Source organism: Silene latifolia, chromosome X, assembly GCF_048544455.1.
Source record: "Silene latifolia isolate original U9 population chromosome X, ASM4854445v1, whole genome shotgun sequence".
Lineage (NCBI taxonomy): Eukaryota > Viridiplantae > Streptophyta > Magnoliopsida > Caryophyllales > Caryophyllaceae > Silene > Silene latifolia.
In genome coordinates this window covers 90,624,847-90,650,146 of record NC_133537.1, presented here as the reverse complement: position 1 = coordinate 90,650,146, position 25,300 = coordinate 90,624,847, and the positions used below count along the sequence as shown (strand labels likewise).

The following is a 25,300-nucleotide window of genomic DNA, read 5'->3' as shown; positions in this document are numbered from 1 at the left end:
TCCTAATACACTGTTACTTTGTTCTTCCTTATTTTCCGGATCATTAATTCAGTAATTCATTCCTCCCTTTTACTCTTGTTTAATGCTTATTTCTTCCTTATTTCTTATTCTTGCTTGTTTAATTATGCGTAGCTAAATTCCCTTAATATGTTAGGACTAGGGAAGCCGTGGTAGTAATATGTTAGGATTGACATGATTAGATTAGTTTAGCGATAAGAATTGTATTAAGCAATATAATTGTGGTTAGGTTGAATGTATGCATGCAGGAGACCGATTTATTTAGTTACCCCCGACCTGGATCGAAAGATTGGAAGGGAAGGCTTGCCTAATTACAATAGGTGATACCTAACTAGGGCGAAAGCTAAGTTAGGGAGACCCTAGGGCGATTAGAGACCGAAAGGGTATAATCGTAGGTTTAAGGACCGAAAGGTGACGACCTCGCTCTTCTTATCAATAATTTAATCGACTCAGTTGACCCGATAGTGTAGTTGCCACGGTAGACCGACCCCTAGCATATTTCTCCCTTCTCTTACTGTTAATTTCTCTTATTTATTCCTCTTGCCTTAGTCTAATTAGTTTAGTTCAAAACATTTCAAACCCCCACATTGTGACCCGTTACTCATAGACTAAAATTAGACAGATAAATCTCAATTTTGCCTCCCTGTGGAGATCGACCCTACTTGCCGCTGACTTCTATCAGTTGTAACTTAGGTTTATTTTTTATACTGCGACGACCAGTATCAAGGAACTGCCCTAACCCCTTCTCAGCACATACGCCATTGTGCGAAGGGTCGTCTGAACCAGAAGAGGATGAAGGAGAGGAGGAGGAAGAGCTGGAATCGGAACAAGAATAGACGTCAGAGCAGTGACAAATGTTGCTATATATATTTTGAGTGTGTAACTTTAAACTTTGATGTGCTATAACTGGAGCGAGGGATTAGGAATTGGTCTCATGGCAGCGTAACTTTGAACTATAGTTGGTGTAACTTTTAGTAACACCAACGTTAGAGTTACACTATCATAAGACCAAAATGTCTCTGTTTTATTAGATAGCCAAACATTGTGTTACTTGAACTTATTTTGGATTACTTATGTTATTTCAAGTAACAGTTACACTTATTTTCAAGTAACTTGTGTTAACATTTACACTTCCCATGTCACCACATTTACCCTTTACCTTTCATTCACATTTACCTTCCATCTGAATGAAACTGAAATTCAATTTCAGTGTGTTTACATTCACACTTTCAGTATGATAACGTTTACACTTTCAATAATAGTTTCATCTGAATGAAACTATTCTTCAATTTCAGTGTTAACATTTACACTTTAAGTGTGTTAACAGTTATACTTGCAATTTAGTCACATTTACACTTTGAAAAAACTATGATTATAACTGCCAAAAAATATACCATTACACACATTAGTGTAAACATTGCCAACCAAAATACAAATAGTCAAGATTCTTTTCTAACTTCGACATTGCCAAACAAAATACATTTCAATCAAAAATATGTCCACAAATTGTTTACTTTTTCGATAACACAGCCTTAATTTTGTGCTTCTTTTGTAACTTAGCCCATAAATCTTCTTTTCCAGCGATAAACCCATCCAACTTTGCTTCAAAAACGTCTCTGTTGACATTTATGTCAGCTAGTACAAGGGTCGCCACCAACTCGACTACCAAGTACCGTCGATTCCTCTTCCTCTCCAAGTCTGGATGCTCAAAAGGTTGACCCTCGTACATCAGCATATACATCATACAGAAAATCCTGATTCTGTTATGATAGGAAGGGGTGTTTGGCGCCTGAACGGGATTTACCGATGCTCAAAGCTAGTAATCTCGTACCCCCTGTCCGTTCTGACATCCAAATAATCGCTAATAATTGATGCATGCCATGAAAGCACTTACAATTAAATAAACCATATATTGTTCATCTCTTCGAAAATGATTTATTGGCATCAGACTTACCACTTGGCGAGTTACATTGCACATTTCAGACTGCTCCCAGTTGGCATGATGTTGGTAGTCAAGGAGATCAACAGTTTGCGCTCCAAAATTTATACATACGCATGCAAAGTGCCCACCAATGTTGACAGGTATGAAGATAAACTCGGCATTCAGGTTGAAAGTTTTATCACAGTCCTGGATGAAGGTATCCCAAATTAGATACAGCCGATCAGTGATGGCATTAGACTGTGAGCCTGCTTCACGTATATCCAAAAGATGCATGATACATTCCTGTTCAGAGAGGTGAGTGAGCCTACATAATAAAAGTAAAAATAATGTATGACTTTTAGGCTTTGTGGGGAGGGGGAGGGGGGGGGGGTACCATATGACGTATCCCAAAGAAGGCCATCCTAGGAAGTAAGTATTCAGCAGACTGCAAGTGGTTCAGCAAAACAGCCCAGGACTCAATGACAACTGGCGACATTACAACCTCAGGAAGCATGGACATGATGTCGGACCGGCGTAGTGCGGCATGCCTACTGTACCAAGAGATTGATTCGCTGCAATGAAACACACGTATAATAGTAAGAAATTGAGAATTAGTTATAAATTCAATATCGTAACTAATTGACCCTGTTATAAGAGTCTGAGAGATACTAACGAATTTTCAAAGTTGTGGTCGTCTAACAAGCAATAGTCCACCGCATGCTTTCGACACGATCGAACACCCCTGACCAAAAATTGATTGTTCCGTAAGAAGGTCGAGATAACAAGAGTCTGCGTACCAGCAGCCCCACAGTCGATTGAGCATCCCAAGCCATCCCTCCCCCCGGGGACGGCTCCTTACGGCTGACAAGGGTTGGCTTCCTGAAGACTGCACTGACGCTTGAATAACGACTGGGCTGCTTTCCGCCGGTATGGCTACAGGTTTGACCACATGGCTTCCTTCTACGCGTTTAGGGGTGGGTTTTTTGCGATGACGGGGTCATGTTCGTACGTAATCTCTTCCTCATCGTCCAGACTCCGCTTCTGTGCAGCATTGGAGACCGAATTCAGACGTTGACCATACTTTTCCTTGAATTGGGTTATCCTTGCGCGAACGCTTTCCCTCACTTTGTTATGGTCACTCAGGATAAGGATCGACACCACTTCAGTCCGGATGAGGTTGATAACGTCCATCTCACCTAAGGCGTAGTCAAAAGGCTTCCCATTGAAAAGCAGCATGTGTATCATCATGTACACCCCGCAATCATACGCAGAATACCCCCTACCTTGCCATTTAAATTCGACATTGAAAAATTTAAACCCGACGACCTTTGAACCTCTGGCAATCCCTTTAGACTCCAGATACTCGCCCATTAAATCACTTTGTAAAAGGTATTTTAAAAAAATAGTCAATTTAAAAACAGTGTTTACAAATCCAGAATACATATACATTAAAGAACAAATTAAGGTATGCTATTTATAGTTATTACCGCAATACGCGAAATTCCAAAATATAGAAGCTTTTCAAAATCATCGTCATAACGACGATTGCCCATATACTCTATCTGCTCAGATACGAAGTTTATGCATGCGTAGCTGTAATGATCATTATTGCCAGATAAGACCGGGATGAAGACCTGGCGGATGTGACAACAAAGCCATAACAGTTACATTCGGTAAAATTTCACATTTACACTTTCAATAATATCACATATACACTTCCTAATTTGTCACATTTACACTCCCTATGTCATGACATTTACACTTTCCATATAATCACATTTACACTTTATATGTCATGACATTTACACTTCCTATTTAGTCACCTTTACACTCCCTATGTCATGACATTTACACTTTCTATATAATCACATTTACACTATACATCATGACATTTACACTTTACTATGTCTCACGTTTACACTTCATATGTCATGACATTTACACTTTCTTCTTAATCACATCCACACTTTATATGTTATGACATTTACACTTCACAATATCTCACATTTACACTTCGTATTTACACTTATCCCTATCAGAATCAAGTTCAAAAGGGAGACACATTTACACTCCCTATGTCATGACAGTTACACTTTCTATATAATCACAGATACACTTTCTGTGTGATGACATTTACACTTTCCATATAATCACATTTACACTTTATATGTAATGACATTTACACTTCCTATTTAGTCATCTTTACAGTCCCTATGTCATGACATTTACACTTTCTATATAATCACATTTACACTATACATCATGACATTTACAGTTCACTATGTCTCACGTTTACACTTCATATGTCATGACATTTACACTTTCTTCTTAATCACATCCGCACTTTAAATGTCATGACATTTACACTTTCTATATAATCACATATACACTTTCTGTGTGATGACATTTACACTTTCTGTGTGATGACATTTACACTTCACAATAGGTCACATTTACACTTACCATATCAGAATCAAGTTGAAATGGAGACAAACAGGATTGAATCCAAGCATCCCACCCAGCCCAGATTTCGTCCTTTTTGTCAAGAACAATTCCTTTCTTCTTGGCTTTCCAAATATCCAGCACAGCACTCTGTTCAAACGAAGGGCAGCGATATTAAATTTAGACACTTACGTTACAATTAAATTGAAACTATACAAATTGCATTGAGTGAGAATAGAACAAATACGGTGTGACTAAGCCCGAAGAAACAACGAGAGGATGCAACTGGTGCAGTTTGGTCATACATTATCTTATTGATTAGTAGGCACCAACAATCGATTACAGAAGACATAACTTCCTATCCAGGTTCAAGGGTTAACATGTCTTCCCGTGACACGAAGAAAAAGTCTGAAAATACTGCCAATTCGTCCCTACAAAAAAAGAAAAAATTTTATAAGGCGAACATGATTACGACAACTTATAAGTATTAATATGTTTGACATAGAAATTAATCGACTCACCCTTTCAACCAAGCTTTTGATTTGTTAAATACGTAGTCCAGGACGTATTTCCTTTCCTTAAAAACATTCCTAAATTATTTCTTATTCAGCTGTAGGTCTACAGTAATAAAACCCTGCTCGGGCATGGGTTCCCCACAATCCATGGTGCAAGTCAGATTCTCCGGGACCACTTCCATACACTGTAAGGGCTCTGTTGAATGAAATAGGAAAGGGTAGTGATCCAGGTTACTCCGGGGGACATAAATTTCCCGATCAGCCGCAGGAACGGTTGGTTCAGAAGGGCCTGCCGCATCAGTCATTCCAAACTCCTCACCTGGAACCCCCTTAAATGCCTCACCTAGCTCTGCAGTATAAATAAAGGTACACTGAAATTCCGGCAACTTAAACTCGGAGGAGGGTGCTTCAACAACCACCTTATCTGCTCCCTCTACAATATCCATGGGCTTGTCATCATTCTGAAATGAACCGGGACAAGCGGGTTGTGCAGTAGGGCGTTGACCTTGCTCGTTGACCATGCCACTACCACTCTCTGACCCTTCTTGAGATGCATCTTCACGGTCTGTGGTCGAAACAATGCCTGGCTCAACATCCAGTACTTTCATACCACTAAATTGGGGTCGGTCAACGGGCTGTTCCGCTCCCGATGCACCGCTAACATCCACAGCCTCGCCAGGCACTAGTCCAACCACCAGTGATTCGGGCCCACGGCAGGGCCCCTGATCTTGAGGCGGCTCCATATCCATGCCCTGCACAGCCTCGCCCTGGTCTCGCGGTGCACCGCTAACATCCACAGCCTCGCCAGGCACTAGTCCAACCACCAGTGATTCGGGCCTACGGCAGGGCCCCTGATCTTGAGACGGCTCCATATCCATGCCCTGCATAGCCTCGTCCTGGTCTGTCGGTGCACCACCCTCTGCCACTTCACCGTCACTGCTATCTGACAACCTTCGCAGCGCGTTATCAATATCAGTTGTCGCTATAAAATTCAACTAAAATGAAGATGAACCATCTTCAATTGACGGGACTACCACATCCGCATCCACCTTGTTCGCTACTTTTGAATAAGACACTTCCCCTTCATCAGTAACAGGCCCCTGTTCTTGAGCCGGCTCCATATCCATACTCTTCACAAACTCATCCTGACCTCTCTGTGCGCAGCCCTCTACCCCTTCACCATCACCAATATCTGTCAAACCTTGCAGCGCATTCTCAATATCAGCAGTTGAAATAAATTTTAGGTGAACTGAAGATGAACCATCTTCAGTTCATCTTCAGTTGACTGAACTACCACATCCGCATCCACCTTATTCGTTACTTCTGAATTACCCTTCTCAACAACATGTTGAGCTTTCTCAGGGGGCGCCACTAGCAACAGGCACTTCCACTCCCACACTTTTCCGCTCCTCGTTTAATGAGGGCTTTGTGTAAGCTTCTTGAACTTCATCTGAGCTATAAATTCTCTCTAGAATCTGCCGATCCATTAATTGAGTCAAGTCGTCGGTTAAATCTAGCCCGCATTCTGATCGGTCCGTTTCGTGTTCACAATTTAAGGTGTGGTCGTTGGGTCACGTCCGAATCAAAACACAATTTATAGCTTCACAAACAACTCTATAATTAGTAAAGAGGCAAGTAAAGGTCGGATCCCAAGGGACGGGTATTGAAATGAGATTTCTATTGCAACTAGTGGTGTCTTAGGGGTGTCACAAATTGGGTTGATGTAGAAGGTCACTAAACTAAAATATCAATGAAAATAAACAAGCAAGATGAATTAAAGGGTTGTAAACAATTGATTAAAAAGCACTAGGGTGTCATGGGATCATAGGGGAATCATGGGAATTGATCATACAAACATGTTCTCAAATTATAAGCAAGCAATTATTGTTGTGATGTATTGAGTTGGGTTATATCTTACAATCCTAGGAAAGTTTGGGTCCCGGAGCCGAATCGATTAGATTGTACAACACCTACAAGTCGACTTAGTCTTCCCTACTCAACAACATGCATGGTCTAATGAGACTCGAGTTGGGTTATGTCTTACAAGTCTCATTGAAAAGATAGGAGATGGTGGTAAATGCAAGGATTCATAGGCTTAGCATTTCATCAAATATAACATGTGCATGAGTTGAGATCAAAACAAGCAAGCAAATAAAACATGAAAGCATATTAATTTAAGCATGAATCATTCCCCATGTTGGTTTCCCCTAATCACCCATTAACCCTAGCTAAGAGATTACTCACTCATTATCATGTTGATCATGCTAGCAAGGTTGTCAATCATACCAACAAAATGAAACATGATGAATAAATGAAAGTAATTAACAATAATTAAAAAGGGATTAAGAGAATTATACCTACTAATGATTCCAATAATAAAGCAAAGATAAAAGAAGTACTTGATGCTTGATTGAGAGGTTGTCAATCTCCCAATAATAACCCAAATAATCTTCAATTACCCAAAAATAAAGAATGAACAAAAGAGAGTTTAAGGAAATAAAACTTGTATTAGAACTTGATTAATTGTTGATTACAAAATTAAAGAGAGATTTGATTGATATTAACTATTCTAAGAATTGATAAGAAGAACATGCTCTTCTAATTAGACTAATGGGGTATTTATAGTGGAGATTAGGGGGATGCATTAGGGTTAACTAAGGGCTAAACTAGTAATTACACTTTTTAGATTTAGCAGGAGGAGCCGGTATTTTTCAAGGAAGGGCTTCTTTCTTTGTAGCTTGAGAAGACGAAATTGCGCCGTGTCTTTGGAATCCGAGCGGATTAGAGTCGGGACGGGCGGATTCTGGCGGTGGAACACGAGCGGATTCAGGAGAATCCGGGCGGATTGTGGCAGGGCTAACCCGAGCGTCTTGTGATGAAACCGCACGGACTGTGCAGGTGGAGGACGGCCGGATTGTAGTCAATCTGCACGGATTGTTCTTCAGCAAGAATTCTTCTTCTTTTCTTCCCTTTTCTTCATAAATTCCTTGGGGATTTCCTTGGGGACTCAAGGATCCTTTCTCAACATTGCTCATCTACTATAATATGTACAAAGGCCTTCTAATCTTGTCTCTCCTTGATGCTTGGTCATTGGATTCGATCAATTTAGTCTCGTTTTGCCATGAAAATGCAAGATTCTTACTCCTTTCCTACCAAGGGATCAAAATCTCAAAGAATATGCAAAACAAAGAACTAAAGATAAGAAATGACCCAAATATGCACTAAAAAGCATGGGAACAAGGCTACTTCGGGGGCTAAATATGCGCTAATTATGGTCACATCAAATATCCCCAAACCGAACCTTTGCTCGTCCCGAGTAAAGAGGTGACAAAGACTAGGACCATTATTTAAACTAACCTAATAACATAGCCGATATGAGACAATTAGCGGGTCTCACTCCGCCCCTTCAACTCACAACAAGACAACCATGAGGTAGGATGCCTTCTTGCAAGGCAAGGTGGGTCTTGCCAAAATGGCGACACATCCAAACATTAAGCACACAAAATCACATAATGGATGCATCTACAAAAAGGAATAGCCACTTCCTCATCAAGCGGCGGAGGCACTAAAGAGGAACAAATTTAAGAGCATGTAATCCTTCACAAATACTAGTTCAACAAATTACTAAGGCTAAGAGGATGGCACTAAATCACTTCCAAATGGTGTTAAACTAGACTACTTTCGTCCTCAATTTCCAAATGCTTTCGTCAAGAGCGATCGGATGGTGGTGGAATGATGATCCCTATGATGCTAGTAGCATATGACATGACAAGTCTCGAATTCTCTACAAAAGTAAAGGTCATGAATTGTCCCAAGCTCGACAAAGTGGCTTGACAAAAAGGCTTTTTGGGAATGAAATGCTCAAATCATTATACACAACGAGTGGATATGACTAGTATTCAAAATTGACCTCATTTCAACTTTCACATTTCAAAAATTTTAGATGGGGTTTGTCCCTTCCAGGCTAGTGTCCTTTGCTTTCTCCAATCGCTTATTAGGCAACCGGTTAACCTCTAGACAATAGCTTTTCGGGGTGATAGTCACTCTGTCTCTGGGCGGCCGAATTCACAACCGTGTGGGGGCCCAATTCAATGGATCCCGCTCCAAAGCACATCGAAGTGGTACGCGTCCATCAAAACAATTTAAATTTCTCAACATTCAACAATTCGTAACATTTGAGGTTTCTTTGGCATTAAATTACTTCCACATGACAAAATTCCTTGAAATGAGCACTTCAAGCTTATTGATAGAAAATATTTTTGGGTTGCCTTACCACAAGGTCAATCAAGGTCACCTAGACAAGTTAACCAAGTCCACATCGCATCACGGGGTTGGATAGGTGACTCACATGCAAACCCTTGACTAGGCCTTGGGTCATGGGTCAAAAGACACTAGTATGACACTATCTAGGGTGTTTTACAACCATTCTAGTAGGCAAAGTCTTAAGTTGAACAAGTATTTGTAATGGCTTAGTTGCTCTTGTCAAAGTTCCTAATTAGGCATTTTTCAAAACTTTTTCTAAATGCAACTATATGCTATGATGCAACTAATATAAACATCCTAATGCAAGTGATTCTATCAACTAATATGACATATAAACTAAATGCAAGTCCTAAGTTCACATTGTTATACCGCATCAATCAAAATAAAGCCACATAGTCATTAACATAAAGAGGAAAAAGGAGATTGGAAAGATCATACCATGCGGTCTTCAATATCCTCATGTCTCGGATGTGGCGTAGTTAATCAATGTGAACAAGGATAGAACAAACACAATATATACACAAGACTACAAAAGGAAATAAACATGTTTTTGGCTTTTTAATTTTTTCAAATTTTTATGATTTTCAAAAATTTTCAATTTTTATCATTTTGGAATATAAAGTTAAGTTAGAATTCCCCATCCCCACACTAATATGGGCATTGTCCTCAATGGCCAAAATGATGGGAAATTATGCAAAGATGATGCATGATTTCTATACTAAATGCAATCTACACTAGTCTACACTACATGATGCATGGTTTTTGTTATGACGGAGAGGATAATTTAGATTACCTCCCGTTGTGTATGCATTAACTTCCCCAAACCGATTTAGAAACTATTGCTAATGTCCAAGGGTGGGTGTAGTTCATGCACACACTATGCAATGCAGGAAACTAATTTGTCATTTTGGATTTTGAAAGTGGGAACAATAAAATGAGAACACCTCAATGGTAGCGAGGTGTGAGTCCTCTATGGTGCTAGGACTATTCCAACAATGATCAAGAAAATAATTAAAATAAAGAGAGAAATAGACAAACCATGAGAGGGTAGGAGCCTCCAAGGCTTGCTAATCTTCCATCATATCATCACCATCATCACTTTCCTCATTAGAAGTGGTCTCATTGCCACTTCCCTCTTCATTTGCTTCTTCACTTTCTTCTTCACCTTGCTCATTATCTTGCTCATCATCTTGCTCACCATCCTTTTCTTCTTCTTCACTTGCTTCCTCATCAATGTTATCATCAACCTCTTCATTACCGACAACCTCATTGTCACCCAAAACGACCCTAGATGCACCCGGAAAAAGGACTTTTCTATCCGCCCAACTAGGCAAAGGACATGATGGATCAAGTAGTCCTTGCCTAGCTAAGTGTAGGAGGGGTGGATATTGAGCCAAGTAAGCATTTTTCCGATCCTCAAAGGCTTGCTTGTGCATTGCTTGCATGAGAAGAGTCAAGTAATCATTTCTTGCTTCAACACCTTCCGGCTTGAACTCTTGGTACTCAAAAGGGTAAGGTGGTGTGACAATGGAAGAGGAGGGCATTTCAAGTTCACCCTTTTGTTGTCGGATAATATACTCGGCCTCTTTTGAAAGGGGAAGTAGATAATTGGTCCGGTGGACGCTTAGACGACAAATCTTTGAAGGCAAAGTAAACGATCTAGCCTCACTAGTGAGCCATCCATACTCGGTGTCAAGAGGATTATGGGCAACCCACTTGTACTTGTGTATCATAGTATGCATATCAACAAGATGACCACCCTCCTTTGCTTTATACTTGCTATCCTTGTTGAAGTTAGGATCAAAGTATTTAGCTAGAATAGTGACTACGCCGCCATTGACAATAACGGTAGTGCCTTTCTTCCCACAATCAATGTTGAGCCATCTATCTACCAAAAGCCTTAAAGAGTTGAAAGGCTTGGTGTGTACTCTTCCAATGTTCAAAGCCGATTCAAGAAGAATAAAATCAAGTTTGGTGAAATGGTTGGTATCTTTCCTTGCAATAATGGTGTTTCCTATGACCTTGTGCCATACTCTTATGCCCGGATGGTGGACTAAAAGAGCACGACTCGCATGAAAATCCTCAAACTTCCTCCCGGAAATTGCCTCCCAAAGAGGGTCGGGGTCATACTTTCCATAATTCTTAAAATAACTCGGTTCATCACTAAGACCCAAAATTTCACCCAATTCCCTAAAGGAAATGCGTCTACTAACATTAGCTAGACGAAACTCGAGATTCTCCCTAGTCTCAACTTTGGTGACTTTCAAAGAACTCAAAAATTCCAAGGTAAGGGAGGGGTATGTCAATTCTTTTGATTCAAACAATTTCTTCAACCCCATTGCTTTGAAAAATGCTCTAGTTTGCTCAAGGACACCCAACTTATCCAAGGTGTCTTCACAAATAAATTTGGTGGATTGAAATGATTTTCTAGCAAACATGGCAAAAGTATCTCTATGGGTTTCGGAAATAAAAGTTACCTCCAGATAATGCAAAAGTTGATCAATTTCCGGAGTAGAAGATGTTGTTGCTCCCATAGAAGGTTGTTGTTGTTGTTGCACTTCCAAGTTTGGGGTTGCTACCACCATAGCCAATGCTTTCTTTGCTTGAAGAGCCTTTTGCCTTTGTGAAAGTGTCTTAGTCTTTGGTGCCTTTGTTGCCTTTGTTGCTCCCTTAGTCCTTGCCATTGATGAATTAACCAAGAAAAGAATGAAAAATCTTCAATTTGTAGTTTACCCAAATCGATTTAAAGGTGAAAGGCTTTGCCTTTATGAGTTCAAAAATCGACTCAAAGGTTGAAGATTTTGTGCTTGGTTTTGATTTTTATTGAAAAAGGAGTGATTGATTTGTTGTTAGACGGATGGTTTGATTTGATTTTGGTGAATGTAGTTGAGGAATTTTGTTTTTGTAATGGAGAGGATGAGGGTTTTGATGTTTTGAAGTAGTGTTATAAATGAATGAATGAATGAATGAAGGTAGGAGGGGTTTTATAAAGCCCGAAAAAATTCGAACTGCAGGGGCAATCCGTGCGGTTTCTGCCCAAGACAGGCGGATTCTGCACTTTCTGGGTTGGAAAAAACTCGCCTAAAGACGGGCGTCTTTAAGAGAAGACGCTCGGATTCGCTGACACGGGACGGGCGAATTCTTCAGAAGACGGGCGGATTTCAGTCCAGGAAATTGTCTTATTTTCCTCAGCTTAGAAGACGGGCGTCTTCTTTCCAAGACGGACGGATTTTCAGAGACGGGCGGATTGTTGTTCAAGACGCCCGGATTCTCTTACAGTCAAAAATCTTTCAAAATTTCAGCTCATAGGGACGTGCGTCTTCTACCCAATACGTTCGGACTGCTTGTAGACGGGCGGATTCTCCTGAATCCGCTCGGATTCGGCCCCTTTGTACCCGGATTCAGTTCTATCCGTGTACAATGCATATCCCTTATCATTCTTCTATTCTTCTTCATATCTTGTGTTCTTCATTGTGGGGGCACTACTAAGGCATGGATAGCCTAGGCAATTGCCATCCTCACACTAAGCTAGAGCACTACACATCAATTGAAATTATTAGTCCCTCCCTCACTTCTCTCAAACATGACAATTATCTTGATCAAAGTAAATAAAAATCCAAAGATGACAAAAATGCAATACAAGAATTGAAATGCGAGTTAGGGAGTTAGAAATATTTACAAATGGTGGTTTAGGGAGGACTCCACCAAACTCTCATTCTTGATGAGATGTCAAGGGGGCATGTTCAAGGTGTTGTTGATGTTGCTCAACACCTTGAAAAAGTAATCAAAAGCTTGTTCATTATCATGGTAGAGGTCTTCAATAGACCTTGGCCCTTGTTGTCGGTCTTGATCGATGGCATTACCAATGTAGGGATTAAAAATCCCTTCAAATTCGTCGTCCCAAAGACCACAAACTTCATTAAGTTGATCATTGAAAATCTCTTGATTTGATGGAGACAACTCTCCCAATTTCTTCTCTTAGCCAATGAGGCCATTCTCTTCTTCTTTGATTGATTTTGATGAGCTTTGCAAGCTCTCCTTGTCACAATTCACTTGCTCTTTGAATGGAGCATCTTCAATTTTCTTCTTCCATTGGAGTTCCGATTTCTTCCTCTCATCCTTTCGGCTATAATGATCAATCATTAAACACGGTTCATGCAAACGAGGAGCTCTCATAGTCTTGTCAAGATTAAAGGTTATGCTTTCATCTCCCACTTCTAGAGTGAGCTCACCATGTTTCACATCAATCACCGCACCCGCGGTGTGTAGGAAAGGTCTTCCTAGAATGATTGGAATGTTGGAATCTTCCTCCATATCAACAATGACAAAGTCCACCGGGATGAAAAACTTCCCAATTCGCACGGGGACATCTTCCCATATCCCTAATGGTGTCTTCGTCGATCTATCGGCCATTTGGAGTATGATGTTGGTGTATTTAAGCTCTCCCATCCCCAACCTTTTACTCACCGAGTACGGCATGACACTCACACTAGCCCCTAGATCACATAAGGCTTTGTTGATCGTTGTGTCGCCAATGGTACACGGTATTGAGAAGCTTCCCGGATCCTTTAGTTTTGGAGGTGAACTCCCTTGAAGTATTGCACTACTCACCTTAGTGAAGGCGATAGTCTCAAGTTTCCGGATCGACTTCTTCTTTGTGAGGATATCTTTCATGTATTTCGCATAGGCCGGTACGTGATTTATTAATTACGTGAAAGGAATTGAGACTTCCAAATTCTTCACAATTTCCATGAACTTTCCAAGTTGGTCATCAAATTTGGGCTTGGCTTGACGACTTGGAAAAGGAAGTCTAATCACAATGGGCTCCTTCTCCTTGACCTTGTCTTCATTTTTCTTTGAACTTTCTTCTTTTGATGATTCTCCATCTTTGGAGTTTTGCACAATTTCTTCCTTATCACTAGCTTCCACAACTTCATCCTCAACTTGCTTCTTCGGTGCTTCATACCTTGTACCACTTCTCAAGTGAATGGCACTAACTGTTTCATGTCTAGGGGGATTACTTTGAGGTGGTAATTGCCCCTTTTGTCTTTGTGAGCTTGAAGATGCTAGTTGAGTCAATTGTGTTTCCAACATCTTGGTGTGAGCTAGAATGTTGTTGATGGTGGTTTCCTTTGCTTGACTATCTTTTTGCATTTGAGTGAAAAATTCTTGTTGATTCTTTTGCATTTGGAGGACCGCTTTTTGGACATCAAAACCTTGGTCATTTTGGTGATTGTATGGATTTTGATTTTGGTAACCTTGGTTTTGATTGTAAAAGGGTCTTTGATTTTGGTTTCTCATGGGTGGTGGAGTGTATGTTGTTTAAGGGTTTTGAACATTTTGGCTTTTGTATGAGAGATTTGGGTGAAACTTGGTGTTTTCATTGTAATAGTTGGAATAAGGGGTACCACTCTTGTATGCTTGGAAAGCATTCACTTGTTTATTTGTTCCCCTACATTCACTTTGGTCATGTCCCAAAGTTCCACAATTCTCACATATCCCACTTGGGATTTATGAGGATGCCGTCATGGCATTAACATGATGCTTTGGTGATTTTGAGACTTCTTCAAGTCTAGCCATAGCTTTTTCAAACTTCAAATTGATTGTGTCAATATGAGCACTAAGTTGAGCACCCAATTGAGTAACGGAGTCCACTTCATGCTTTCCTCCTCTAGTAGCCTTGCGAGGTCTACTATATTGTGAGTTATGGACCGCCATTTACTCAATCTTGTTCCATGTTTGATTGTCATCAACTTCGGTGAACATTCCATTTGATCCCATGTTGAGAATGTTCCTTGAATCTTCATATAAACCGTTCCAAAATTGTTGTACCAAGAACCATTCGTTAAGTCCATGGTGAGGACATGAGCGACAAATTCCCTTGAACCGCTCCCAAGCTTCATACAAAGATTCTTCATCCCTTTGCTTAAAACCCGTAATTTGACCTCTTAGCATGTTAGTCTTTTCCGGTGGGTAGAATTTTTTGTAGAAAGCTAGAGCCAACTTCTTCCAAGAATCTATTCCGAGAGTGGCCTTGTCAAGGCCCTTCAACCATTATTTCGCGGTGCCGATTAGAGAAAAAGGAAATAAGACCCATCGAATTTGGTCTTGAGTCACACCGGTTTGAGAGATTGCATCACAATAGTCGCAAAAGGTTTCCATATGAGAATGAGGGTCTTCACTAGGCATCCCCCCAAATTGGCTCCTTTCGACTAATTGGATAAAGGCGGATTTGGCAATAAAATTTCCGGTTAGATGTTGTGGTGTAGGAGTACCATTGGGTAGGTTCTCCTCGGTGGGTACGGAATGTGACGAGAATTTAGGCATTGTAGGTTGATTTTGTGGGGTATTGTGTAATGGGTTCTCCTCTCCTTCTATTGCGAAAGGGTTGATGAACTCAATAGTTGGTTCAACAATCTCACTAATACCTCTCAAATTCCTCCTAGCAAATCTCCTATTGTTCGTCAAGGTTCTTTCAATTTCACGGTCAAAAGGTAACAAATCACCTTGTGACCTTCTAGACATGCAAAATATCAAACAACTCGAAAACAATTAGAACAAACCTTGAGGAGTTTTACTTCCCCAAGGCGAAGAAAGACACAACTAATAACAATAAAAGGAAATCTAAATCAAGTAAACACCGTCCCCGGCAACGACGCCATTTTTGATCGGTCCGTTTCGTGTTCACAATTTAAGGCGTGGTCGTTGGGTCACGTCCGAATCAAAACACAATTTATAGCTTCACAAACAACTCTACAATTAGTAAAGAGGCAAGTAAAGGTCGGATCCCAAGGGACGGGTATTGAAATGAGATTTCTATTGCAACTAGTGGTGTCTTAGGGGTGTCACAAATTGGGTTGATGTAGAAGGTCACTAAACTAAAATATCAATGAAAATAAACAAGCAAGATGAATTAAAGGGTTGTAAACAATTGATTAAAAAGCACTAGGGTGTCATGGGATCATAGGGGAATCATGGGAATTGATCATAGAAACATGTTCTCAAATTATAAGCAAGCAATTATTGTTGTGATGGATTGAGTTGGGTTATATCTTACAATCCTAGGAAAGTTTGGGTCCCGGAGCCGAATCGATTAGATTGTACAACACCTACAAGTCGACTTAGTCTTCCTTACTCAACAACATGCATGGTCTAATGAGACTCGAGTTGGGTTATGTCTTACAAGTCTCATTGAAAAGATAGGAGATGGTGGTAAATGCAAGGATTCATAGGCTTAGCATTTCATCAAATATAACATGTGCATGAGTTGAGATCAAAACAAGCAAGCAAATAAAACATGAAAGCATATTAATTTAAGCATGAATCATTCCCCATGTTGGTTTCCCCTAATCACCCATTAACCCTAGCTAAGGGACTACTCACTCATTATCATGTTGATCATGCTAGCAAGGTTGTCAATCATACCAACAAAATAAAACATGATGAATAAATGAAAGTAATTAACAATAATTAAAAAGGGATTAAGAGAATTATACCTACTAATGATTCCAATAATAAAGCAAAGATAAAAGAAGTACTTGATGCTTGATTGAGAGGTTGTCAATCTCCCAATAATAACCCAAATAATCTTCAATTACCCAAAAATAAAGAATGAACAAAAGAGAGTTTAAGGAAATAAAACTTGTATTAGAACTTGATTAATTGTTGATTACAAAATTAAAGAGAGATTTGATTGATATTAACTACTCTATGAATTGATAAGAAGAACATGCTCTTCTAATTAGACTAATGGGGTATTTAAAGTGGAGATTAGGGGGATGCATTAGGGTTAACTAAGGGCTAAACTAGTAATTACACTTTTTAGATTGAGTAGGGAGGAGCCGGTATTTTTCGAAGGAAGGGCTTCTTTCTTTGTAGCTTGGAGAAGACGAAATTGCGCTGTGCTGGAATCCGAGCGGATTAGAGTCGGGACGGGCGGATTCTGGCGGTGGAACACGAGCGGATTCAGGAGAATCCGGGCGGATTGTGGCAGGGCTAACCCGAGCGTCTTGTGATGAAACCGCACGGACTGTGCAGGTGGAGGACGGCCGGATTGTAGTCAATCCGCACGGATTGTTCTTCAGCAAGATTTCTTCTTCTTTTCTTCCCTTTTCTTCATAAATTCCTTGGGGATTTCCTTGGGGACTCAAGGATCCTTTCTCAACATTGCTCATCTACTATAATATGTACAAAGGCCTTCTAATCTTGTCTCTCCTTGATGCTTGGTCATTGGATTCGATCAATTTAGTCTCGTTTTGCCATGAAAATGCAAGATTCTTACTCCTTTCCTACCAAGGGATCAAAATCTCAAAGAATATGCAAAACAAAGAACTAAAGATAAGAAATGACCCAAATATGCACTAAAAAACATGGGAACAAGGCTAATTCGGGGGCTAAATATGCGCTAATTATGGTCACATCACATTCCTCTTCCTCTCGTCGACAGGCTTCGTTAAGTTCAGCGGTGTTGTAGAAATCAGCGGTCGCCATTACCTGTGACATCGCCGCATCACCTGCTTTATCACCCAAATCAGAATCTTCTGCAAGTGATACAACCTCTACAGTAGGCGTAAACTCGAATTTTGGAACCTTGGTCTCTTTTTTCTTGCTTGCCTTTGTTTTTTTCTTGGCCACCTTCCCAACCTCTGACAATGAGGGAGCGTTATCATTGGATTTCTTCATTTGGGACGCTAAATTTCCAACTTCTTCATCATATTCCTACACCTTTGCACCTTCAAAAAAAGCTTGTGTCGCTTGTGACGGAACAAGACCAGTTGAAGAAGTAGCACCTGTTGTTAAATTCTTAATCATTGCAGCTGCATCTGCATACCAGGAATAGAAGGCCATAGCGTTCCTTTGAATCTTCAAGTAAAACTCGTGTACACCCTACAGTTGGTAACAAAAAAAGATTTAAGAGTCCAGATACACAAAATATACACGCTCAATATATATATATATATATATATATATATATATATATATATATATATATATATATATATATATTAAAAAAAATAGGCCATTAATTAAACATTCATAACATAATACTTACATCTACAAATCTAGCTTTCAACTCATCGTCATCTTCAACACCAGGGGGAGTTCAATCTGAATAAACTTCTTATCGGGTGTTGTACCCGACGTTGAAATCAGAAGAGGCGTAGGGCTTTCCAATGGCGCCTTGGGCGCGCTAGCTATGGCCAACTTCTTATTACCAGTGTCCTTCTCATCAGGAGTCTTGTTTTGACATCGGGGGTACTTCACCTTGGACAAATTTAGTCGACCCAATGGACCCGCGTCCAGCTCATCCTTTAACCTCTTCGATAAAGTCTTCAGATCCCAATGCTGAATAAGTGGAAGGCCGTCTGGGCAACTCCTACCACGGTAATCATACCGCTGAAAATAAGTAATCATAAGGAAAGGGATACAACCAAGCAGATGTGGATCGCACGCTGCGAGCCTCAAATGGCAGATTAGCTAAACATTCTAATACATACGAGCACCAGTCATACTCCGGTATGGCACTCGCATCTTCTACCACTTTCAAAAGTTTCATTTCAATGTCGTTGTTCAAAGTCGGCGCAAGGAATGATGAAATGTTAAGCAGCACAAACAGGCGGCAGAATTCATCCCCTCCATCTTTGAATTTCTCTGACTCAATATAGTTGAAGACGTCTCCTAAAGGAATAGAATCAGAATTTGATTTCACTTTGAACTTTTTGCGCCACAGTTGTTTTATGCGCACATATTTTTCATCTTTAGCACCAGGCATATGTCCAGTAGGTACTATTTCCATCTCTCTCTCACCAACAGGTAACATAAAACAGTCATAGACATCATACTTAGTAACCATAAACTCCTTCAACTCCGACGCCCTGAAAACATAAGAACCATTGCTGAAAGCATCGAGAAATTCAGGAACATGTGAAAGCGGGAAAGATCTGAGTTTAAGATGAAGCGGCTCCTTGAGCAATGTTAAGCTTACTAATAAGCTTGTGAAGCCTGTTGGGGCGACACTTAACGAAAACAGTTGGGGTAACTTGTGGTTGTTCTTCGTTTTCGGGTAGTTCTCCATCAGATGCCATCTGAATCAGGAAAAAAAAAGTACAGAAGAAATGCACAATATCAGTCACCCTATAACAGTCTACACATTTACATTTACACTTACTCTATCCTCACATTTACACTTCCAGTATCTTCACATTTACACATCCAATTTAGTCAGATTTACACTTTATTTGTTCACATTTACACTTTTCCTATCCTCACATTTACACTTCCAGTATCTTCACATTTACAATTCCAATTTAGTCAGATTTACACTTTAAGTGTTCACATTTACACTTACTATATCCTCACATTTACACTTCTAGTATCTTCACATTTACACTTCCAATTTAGTCATATTTACCCTTTATTTGTTCACATTTACAATTCTCCTATCCTCACATTTACACTTCCAGTATCTTCACATTTACACTTCCAATTTAGTCAAATTTACACTTTATTTGTTCACATTTACACTTATCATATCCTCACATTTACACTTCCAGTATCTTCACATTTACACTTCCAATTTAGTCAGATTTACACTTTATTTGTTCACATTTACACTTCTCCTATCCTCACATTTACACTTCCAATTTAGTCAGATTTACACTTTTAAGTGTTCACATTTACATTTACTCTATCCTCACATTTACACTTACAATTTACTCAGATTTACACTTCCAATGTAGTCAGATTTACACGTTATTTGTTTACATTTACACTTCTCCTATATTCACATTTACACTTTCTATTTGTTCACATTTACACTTCTCCTATATTCACATTTACACTTTCTATTTGTTCACATTTACACTTTTTATTGGTTCACATTTACACTTGGGCTGTCCTCACATTCACAGTCTCAATTATATCACAGTTACAATCCCCATAAACAGGCTCGATTGAAATCCTAACAAATACATTCACACTACCCATTAGTTTAGATTTACACTATCAATTTAATTAGCAATTCAAAGACTATCATATTTACACTAACCACTTAGAATTAAATTCAAACATGCTAATGAATCAAAATGTTTATGGATAATCAAATATAATAAAAATCACATAAATTTAAGCATGCAATAAAATCATAAACTCAGAAATAACAAAATACAAAAAATGAAATAACCCGTATATAACAATTACGACTCAAGGATAATTTACAAATTTAAAAAATTACAACAAAGAAAAGAAGAAAGCATGATCAATGAATTACCTTCAAAGTGAGGTAAAGAAACCAAGATAAGAACTACGAGCGTTTGAATGGGAAAAAATATAGAGAAGAAAATGGATTTGTTGTATTTGGTAAGGAAGAGGAAATGTAGAAAAGAAAATTGAAGAAATATGAGATGAAAGATAGGAATTAGTAAGGACGGTTTTTTGAAATTATTAGAAGAGTTGTATGAGAGAGTGGGGGGAAGTTGAATAACGTGCGTATGACTGATGGAGGAACAAACATGCAGAAGTTGAACAGTAAGTTTATCACCCTAAGGAGAGAGGTAAATACTCTACATATTATTATAATGTTATAAGTTGCTTTTTGGTGTAATCTTAGCCATTCATCCTCACAATCTAAGGGCTCTAAATGGGACTTATGGACTCAATGACTTAAGGTGGACTCATTAGATCTCATTTCTATATATATATATATATATATATATATATATATATATAGAGAGAGAGAGAGAGAGAGAGAGAGAGAGAGAGAGGATCATATGAGTATAACTCATATATTTAGGGATTGAGGATCAATCTAAGCCATCTAAAGTAATAGATCCTACGTCCTATATTTAACACATAGAATTAAGGGCAGTTTGGTAATTTCAATTCTTTGTATATATACCCCTGCTTCCCTAAATATTATCAACTTTTTCAGTTACATCATCAATTTTTTTCTCTCTCTAAATTCATCTTGCTCGTCCTAGTTTCTTCATCCATGGATTCCTTCTTTCTGCTGCTTATTTCTTGCGCGATTTGTTGATTTCTATTTATTATCAAGGATTATACTTGTTTTCAATCTAAATCGCTATGTCAGGTACATCTTCTTTCTGCTGCTGCTGATTTCTTCCACGATTTATTAATTTCCAGCTTTATTTTGATGTTATTGTTGTTTTTTTTCCACATATTCGCTACGTTTATTATGAATTCATGTTTAGATTGAAGATTTCCAGCTTAATTTTCATGTAATTGTTGTTTTTGTTACACATATTTGAATTACTCTTGTTCTTACTGCTTTCTTATGAATTTATGTCTACCTTCGTAATATCCATCTTTATTTTCATTTACTTGTTGTTTTTGCTACATATATTAGCAATTACTAGTGCTGTTACTTCGTATCTTATGAATTTGTCTATATTTTCAATTTTCATACGGTTTTATTGGTCTCCTGCACGAATTTTCAATTTTTATACGGTTGTTGCTACCTATATTTTTAATTTTCTTTTTAGTTTGTCGTCATTGTAACTTATTGTTTACTTTACATCTGTTATCAGCTCTTGTTATGCATTCTCGTACTATATTCGTTTCCAGACCTTGTTACTGCTTTCACAGTATTACAATAATAACAGATATCCAATATAATATCACACCATATTCAATACAATATCACAACTATTACAATAACAAACTTTGTCATTAGTTTTGGTCCCCTACTGTTTGCTTAATACCTGTTGTGTTTTTAAATGCTTCTCATATTGTATTCTTTTCCATATGCTGATAGTTGTATACCTTCTTCTGGATCCACCTCTCACGATACTAGTGTGTCTCAAATTACTTCTATTCCACGCATTGAAAGTCCTTCCCCACCTACGTCTAATGTTAATCATTTTGCTGAAATTAGTTCTACTCCACGCATTGAACAACCTTCTGTTTCTTATTATGAACATCAACTGTTTTTGGAATCCACACCGGTGGTACTGAATTGTGAACAAGGAATGTCGCAATTCAGTCTAAACCTCAACTTGGTCAGATTTTTGAAAAATTGGAAGACGCTATCAGTTTTTATAATGTGTATGCAGAAGCATGTGGTTTTGAACCTAGGAAGACCTCCAAAAAAAATGCTGATGGTGCCATCTTTTATAAACTTGTTGTCTGTAATCGTGAAGGGTTTAGAGATGGTAAGAAAAGGAAAACTATTGTTCATGATAGTGTAGTGGAGCAGACACTTATAAAGCCGTTTGATATTAAGAACAATAAACTAACTAGGATTGGTTGTGATGCTATGATTGAATTTCGCCTAATCAAGGATGTTTATGTTGTTGCTCAGTTTCGTGAATGGCATAATCATCGTCTTTGTTCACTCACAAATCAAGAATTTCAAAGAAAAAAGAGACACCTTCATCTTTTTCATAAAAAGGCAATTATTGATCATACAAAAGTTAATTTAGGCCCTACATCGGCATATAGATATTCTAAGGAACATGCAGATGGTTATGAGAATGTTGGTGCTCAATTAATTGATTTTAAGAACTTTGGAAGGGATATCAAATGTTTTATAGGAGATAAAGATGCTCAATTGTTTATCAATCATTTCGAGGACCTACGTGAAACCAATCCAGGTTTCTACTTTGCTTATGAAGTGGATTCTTTCAAATTTTTGGTTCGTGTGTTTTAGTGTGACGCACAGGCACGTCAAAATTACTCTTCCTTTGGTGATTTGGTCATTTTTTATCCAACTTACGGTACAAATAAATATTCTATGATTTTCACTCCTTTTACTGGGGTAGACCACCACAAAAGATATGTGACTTTTGCTGCTGCATTGTTGTTTCATGAGGATGAAGATTCATTAAGTGGGTTTTTGAGAAGTTCTTAGACGCTATGGGTCAGCGAGAGCCGCAATGTATAATCACTGACCAATGTCGAGGTATAAAGAAGGCTGTACCCAAAGTTTTCAAGAAGGCTAAGCATAGATATTGCATTTGCCATATTATGCAGAAGGTCCCTGACAAGATTTGAAGTACAATATCCAAGGAGACTGATTTTGTGAGTCGTTTGAATGCTGTAGTTTGGGACTCTGGAACCTTCAGAATTTGAATGCAAGTGGTTTGAGTTAATTGTTGAACATAATTTGCAAGCAAATTCATGGTTGTCATACATGTATAAAAAAAGGAGGAGATGGATCCCGGCTTATTATCGTGATATTCCTATGGGATGTCTTCTCCGAACAACTCAAAGATCGGAGAGCCAGAATAGCTTTTTCAAGCATTTTGAAAATGTACATGGTACACTTGTTGAGTTTTGGATGAGATTTCAAAGCGCCATGGATCAACAGCGCCATACTCAAAAGCAACATGATCGAGACAGTGATTATACTTTACCACAGTTAGCTACGTCTCTAAACTTTGAAGCTCATGCGTCCAAGGTTTATACCCATGCTATTTTCAAAGATTTTAAACAAGAGGGTGCTGCCTCCATGTGTTCCCTTAGTGTTGGTGGCTTCACACCACCTGTCGACAGTATAGAGGTCATTGTTGTTACTGACGCTAGAATGCATAAGACCTATCAAGTAGTGTTCAATTCTACAAGCACCGATGCAGAATGTTCTTGTAAGTTGTTCAATAGGAAGGGTATTATTTGCAGACACATTATTTGGGTTTTCTCTGGGAAACAAGTCAGGACTTTGCCTGATAAGTACATTCTTATGCGCTGGACAAAGAATGCACAAAAGATCCCTCTTTATGGTTCACATGGTGAGTTACTTGACAACTTTGATGCCACTGATGTAAGGAAGCTGGAGATGTACAAATTATGGTCAGAGTTCTACTCAACTATCAGTTTGCTGAGAATTATACCTAACAATCAGATCACTTATCTTGCTGACAAATTGAAGCAATTTTGGGTAAAACTCAATCCATAAGCACAATCAATGACAAAAGAGCAGGAGTTGGAAATGCTTCTTGGATATAGTTCCTCAACTGAGGTGAGGATTCTACTGCCTCGTCAGGCAAAGAACAAGGGTAGTGGGAGGAGAATGATATCGACAAAGCAACAATGCATTACCAAAGCAGAGAAGCCAAAAAGGCTTTGCAAAAATTGCAAACAATTGGCTAACCATGATAAGCGTAACTGCCCTCATCCTTTTGTACCTGACGTCGAGAATCGGGTATGCTACCTAAATAAATATATTCTATTACATTATTTCTATAAGTAAGATGTCATACGATTCTGTTTATGAGTTTAATTTTTGGAATTGTATATACTGTTGATATTGAGCATTGACGACTACTCGCTACGTTGTTTATGATTTTAATTTCTGAAACTGTATCAACTGTGTTTGTTCCTTTGCTGACAACTACTTGTTGTGTTGTTTTGTATTTTTCAGGGGAGTTCAGATGATGATTGAGGGATTTACTGATTCATGTTCATCAAGCTCATCCAAAACATTTTTTGTGTCGTCGTCTCTTGGTTGGAGGATTCTTTGTTGATGGAGCTCAATATATATAGGATATACATCTCATACTTTTATTACTATTATAGCAATTACACTCCATACGTTAGGATATACGCACTGATATAAGTGATCTTATTCGTACATTATTTGATACTATATTTCATATGCAAAGTCTTAAAAATAGTCTTATTTTGCATAGTCAGACGTGTGTTATTTCATAGTTAGACATGTGATATTTCTTTCATACTGTTTTCAAAAAGTATTATCAGAAGTCTTATTTTTAAATGTACATGTCGTGATATTGCATAGTTTAGACGTGTGATATTTCTTACATTAAGCTTCCAAAAAAGTATTATCAGAAGTCTGATATTTTAATGTACATGTTCTGAAATAGCAGAGTTAAAATCGATGACGGTGGAATATGGATGACGGTGGGATATTTTAATGTACATATTGTGATATTGCATAGTTAGAACTGTGATATTGCTTGGATATGTATTGTAATATCACATTATATCGAATACAATATCACAATTGTCTCAAATAAACACCACATGTATCACACTAATTTCAGTATCCTTTACAATATCACACTGTGTTCAATACAATACCACGCAATATTCAATACAAAATTTTACTTTTTAGGGAATAATTATTATCCTCGCAGTTTTACAATATCACATGATATCGAATACA

The 25,300-nt window shown here is 38.6% G+C and overlaps 1 protein-coding gene and 1 non-coding gene across 2 annotated transcripts; both read left to right on the top strand.

Annotated features, from left to right (window-relative positions):
* Nucleotides 1-15,007: 15,007 nt before the first annotated feature.
* Nucleotides 15,008-15,114, top strand: LOC141625627 (small nucleolar RNA R71). The gene has a single exon (XR_012535396.1). It is a non-coding gene; the product is annotated as a small nucleolar RNA R71 (small nucleolar RNA).
* A 5,534-nt stretch (nucleotides 15,115-20,648) lies between these two features.
* Nucleotides 20,649-24,070, top strand: LOC141617829 (protein FAR1-RELATED SEQUENCE 5-like). The gene is made up of 4 exons (XM_074434968.1): nucleotides 20,649-20,711; nucleotides 21,705-21,761; nucleotides 22,160-22,810; nucleotides 23,219-24,070. The coding sequence occupies exons 1-4, from the start codon at nucleotides 20,649-20,651 to the stop codon at nucleotides 24,068-24,070; spliced, it is 1,623 nt and encodes a 540-aa protein (XP_074291069.1).
* The last annotated feature ends 1,230 nt before the right edge of the window (nucleotides 24,071-25,300 follow it).

Coding starts and splice junctions, on each gene's coding strand:
- LOC141617829 (XM_074434968.1), top strand. CDS start 20,649: ATGACTGATGGAGGAACAAACATGCAGAAGTTGAACAGTAAGTTTATC. Junction 21,762..22,159: donor ACCTTGTTACTGCTTTCACA/GTATTACAATAA, acceptor GTCGCAATTCAG/TCTAAACCTCAACTTGGTCA. Junction 22,811..23,218: donor TGGATTCTTTCAAATTTTTG/GTTCGTGTGTTT, acceptor TGAATGCTGTAG/TTTGGGACTCTGGAACCTTC.